This window comes from Passer montanus, unplaced genomic scaffold (assembly GCF_014805655.1).
Source record: "Passer montanus isolate IOZ18808 unplaced genomic scaffold, ASM1480565v1 scaffold621, whole genome shotgun sequence".
NCBI lineage: Eukaryota > Metazoa > Chordata > Aves > Passeriformes > Passeridae > Passer > Passer montanus.
Window position 1 is genome coordinate 5,217 of NW_024371272.1, and position 3,313 is coordinate 8,529.

At 68.0% G+C, this 3,313-nt stretch overlaps 1 protein-coding gene across 1 annotated transcript in view; it reads left to right on the plus strand.

Moving 5' to 3' along the window:
• Positions 1–1,107: 1,107 nt before the first annotated feature.
• Positions 1,108–3,313, plus strand: part of LOC120511151 (adhesion G protein-coupled receptor L1-like) — a gene marked incomplete at both ends in the record, with an annotated part of 8,672 nt that continues 6,466 nt past the window's right edge. The window contains one exon of the mRNA XM_039727839.1: positions 1,108–1,945. Coding sequence (XP_039583773.1) covers positions 1,108–1,945 — 838 coding nt within the window. The remainder of the gene's footprint in view (positions 1,946–3,313) is intronic.

Below are 3,313 nucleotides of genomic sequence, written 5' to 3' on the forward strand. Positions count from 1 at the left end.
GTGCTCACCTGTGCTCACACCTGTGCTCAGCTTTGCACACCTGTGCTCACCTGTGCACACCTGTGCTCACCTGTGCAGCCCCGCACACGCGTGTGTCACGGCCCCTCCCCCTCGTGCCGCGCCCCGGGCGGGGGGCGGGGCCAGGCTGAGGGGGCGGGGCCAGGCTGAGGGGGCGGGACCCCAACCCGGGGTCCCCTTCTCTTTTCTCTCCTCTTCTCGCTGCCCCCCGTGTCCCCCTGTCTGTCCCCTCGCTGTCCCTCTGTCCCCCGTGCCCCCTGATCCGCCTGTCCCCTCCCGTGTCCGTGTCCCCTCGTGTCCCCACGCCTGTCGCCGTGTCCGTCTGTCCCCTGTCCCCATGCCTGCGTCCCCACGTCCGTCCCTGTCCCCTGTGTCCGTCCTTCTGTCCCTGTCCCATGTCCCCATCTGTCCCCGTGACTGCCATCCATCCGTGCCCCCGTCTGTCCGTGTCTGTCACTCTGTCCCTGTGTCTGTCCCCCCACCCATCCCCATCCCCATGCCCTCCATCCGTCCGTCCATCCATCCGTCCGTCCGTCCGTCCGTCCGTCCGTCCGTCCGTCCATCCATCCATCCATCCATCCGTCCATCCGTCCATCCGTCCATCCGTCCATCCATCCACCCATCCATCATCCATCCATCCATCCGTCCATCCATCCATCCATCCATCCTTCCGTCCATCCATCTCCGTGTCCCCATGTCTGTCCCCACCCCCGTCCTCCTGTCCCCCTTCCGTCCGTGTGTCTGTCCCCCAACCCATTCCCCTGTCCCTCCCCCATCCCTGTGTCCGTGTGTCTGTCCCCGTGTCCCTCGCCACCCGTCCCGCCTCCTCTCCCCTCCCGTGTCCCCATCCCTGTCCCACTCTCTACGCCTGTCCCACAAACCACCCGTGTCCCCCTGTCTGTCCCCACCGTCCCCGTGTCCCTATGTCCGTCCCTGTGTCCCTCTGTCTGCCCCTCTCCGTGTCCCCATCCTCCCGGTGTCCCTCTGTCTGTCCCTCTGTCTGTCCCTCTCTGTGTCCCCGTGCCCCTCCCCGTGTCCCTCTGTCTGTCCCACCCTCCCCGTGTCCCTCCCCGTGTCCCTCTGTCTGTCCCACCCTCCCCGTGTCCGTGCCCCCCGTGTCCCCCCGCAGTTTTCGTCTGCCCGGGGGTGCCGCAGCGCGTGGGGCCGGCGCTGTCCACGCACGAGTCTCCGCACCAGGCGGGCGGCTGGTGCCGGGACCCGCTGCAGTCGGGGGACCGGCTCTACGTGCTGCCCTGGGTGCCGTACCGCACCGACACGCTCACCGAGTACGCCTCCTGGGCCGACCTGGTGGGCGCCCGGCCCGCGGCCACGCACCGCCTCCCGCACCGCGCCGACGGCACCGGCTTCGTGGTGTACGACGGCGCCGTGTTCTACAACAAGGAGCGCACCCGCAGCATCGTCAAGTACGACCTGCGCACCCGCATCAAGAGCGGCGAGACCGTGGTGGGCGCCGCCAACTACCACGACACGTCCCCGTACCGCTGGGGCGGCAAGACCGACATCGACCTGGCGGTGGACGAGGAGGGGCTCTGGGTCATCTACGCCACCGAGGGCAACGGCGGGCGGCTGGTGGTGAGCCAGCTGAACCCCTACACGCTGCGCCTGGAGGGCACCTGGGAGACGGGCTACGCCAAGCGGGCGGCCTCGGACGCCTTCATGGCGTGCGGGGTGCTCTACGTGGTGCGCAGCGTCTACCTGGACGACGACACGGAGCACCTGGGCAACGCGCTCGTCTACGCCTTCGACACGCGCCGCGGGCGCGGCTCGGCGCTGGCGCTGCCCTTCCCCAACCCGTACCAGTTCGTGGCCTCGGTGGGCTACAACCCCCGCGACAACCAGCTCTACGTGTGGAACAACCACTTCCTGCTGCGCTACGGCCTCGACTTCGCGCCCCTCGACGGCGACGGTCAGCGGGGAGGGCTGGGGGTGCGGGGAGAGGGGAGCGGGGAGAGGGGAGAGGGGAGAGGGGAGCAGGAGGAGGAGGACGATGACGAGGAGGAGGAGGAAGATGAGGAGGACAAGGGTGCGGGGTGCGGGGTTTGGGTGCGGCCGCGGGGCTTGGGGAGAGGTGGGGAGACGACTTGGGGGGAGCCCTGGGGATCCCGGTTTACTTTGGGGGAGCCCCGGGGGTCCTGGTTTATTTTGGGGGGAGCCCTGGGGGTCCTGGTTTGCTTTGGGGGAGCCCTGGGGGTCCCAGATTATTTTGGGGGGAGCACCTGGGGGTCACAGCTTATTTTGGTGGTCTCGGTTTGCTTTGGGGGTTCAGTCTCGGGTACTTGGGGGGAGCCCCAGATTTTTAGGAGCCCTGGGGGTCCTGGGTTACTTTGGGGGTGCAGCCCCAGGTGCCTGAGGGGAGCCCCAGCAAGTTGTGGGGGGCCAGTTCACCTCGGGGGTGCCCCCCCAATGCCCCCAGGGAGCCGATTTAGTTGAGGCAGAGCCCTGGGTGTCCTGATTCATTTTAGGGGGAGCTCTGGGGGTCCAGGTTTATTTTTGGGGGAGCCCTGGGGGTCCTGATTTATTCTGGGGGGAGCCCTGGGGGTCCCGGTTTGATTTTGGGGAGCCCCGGGGGTCCCTGTTTACTTTGGGGGAGCCCTGGGGGTCCTGATTTGTTTTGGGGGGAGCTGTGAGGGTCCAGGTTTATTTTGGGGGCAGCCCTGGGGGTCCCGGTTTGCTTTGGGGGAGCCCTGGGTGTCACAGCTCATTTTGGGGGTCGCCCTGGGGGTCCCTGATTACTTTGGGGGTACAGCCTGAGGTACTTCGGGGGAGCCCCAGCAAGTTGTGGGGGGCCAGTTCACCTCGGGGGTGCCCCCCCAATGCCCCCAGGGAGCCCCCAATGTGTGGGGGGAGCACTGGGGGTCCCAGTTCACTTTGGGGGTGCAGCCCCCGGCCCCAGAAGGACCCCCGGGTGTTTTGGGGAGCTCTGGTTTGTGCTGGGGGGCCCTCCCGGTGTTGTGGGGGTCCAGTTTGGTTTTGGGGTGTCACCCCCACCCGGGGGGGCAGCCCTGAGGGTCGGGGTTTACTCTGGGGGTGCCCCAGTTCGTTTTGGGGGGACAGCGGTCTTGGGGGGACCCCTGTGGGGGTCTGGAGTCACTTTGGGGGACCCCCAAGCGCTCGGGGGCACCTCCGTGTTGATTTTGGGGGTCTCGCTGTGCCCCAGTCCATGGCGGGGGTCCGGGGTCACTTTGGGGGGGGGGGCATCAGCCCCTCCCCCCCATCGGGCACCCCTTGGGGGGTTCAGGGGGGTCCCCCAGGTCCTGAACTCCCCCCCCCCGTT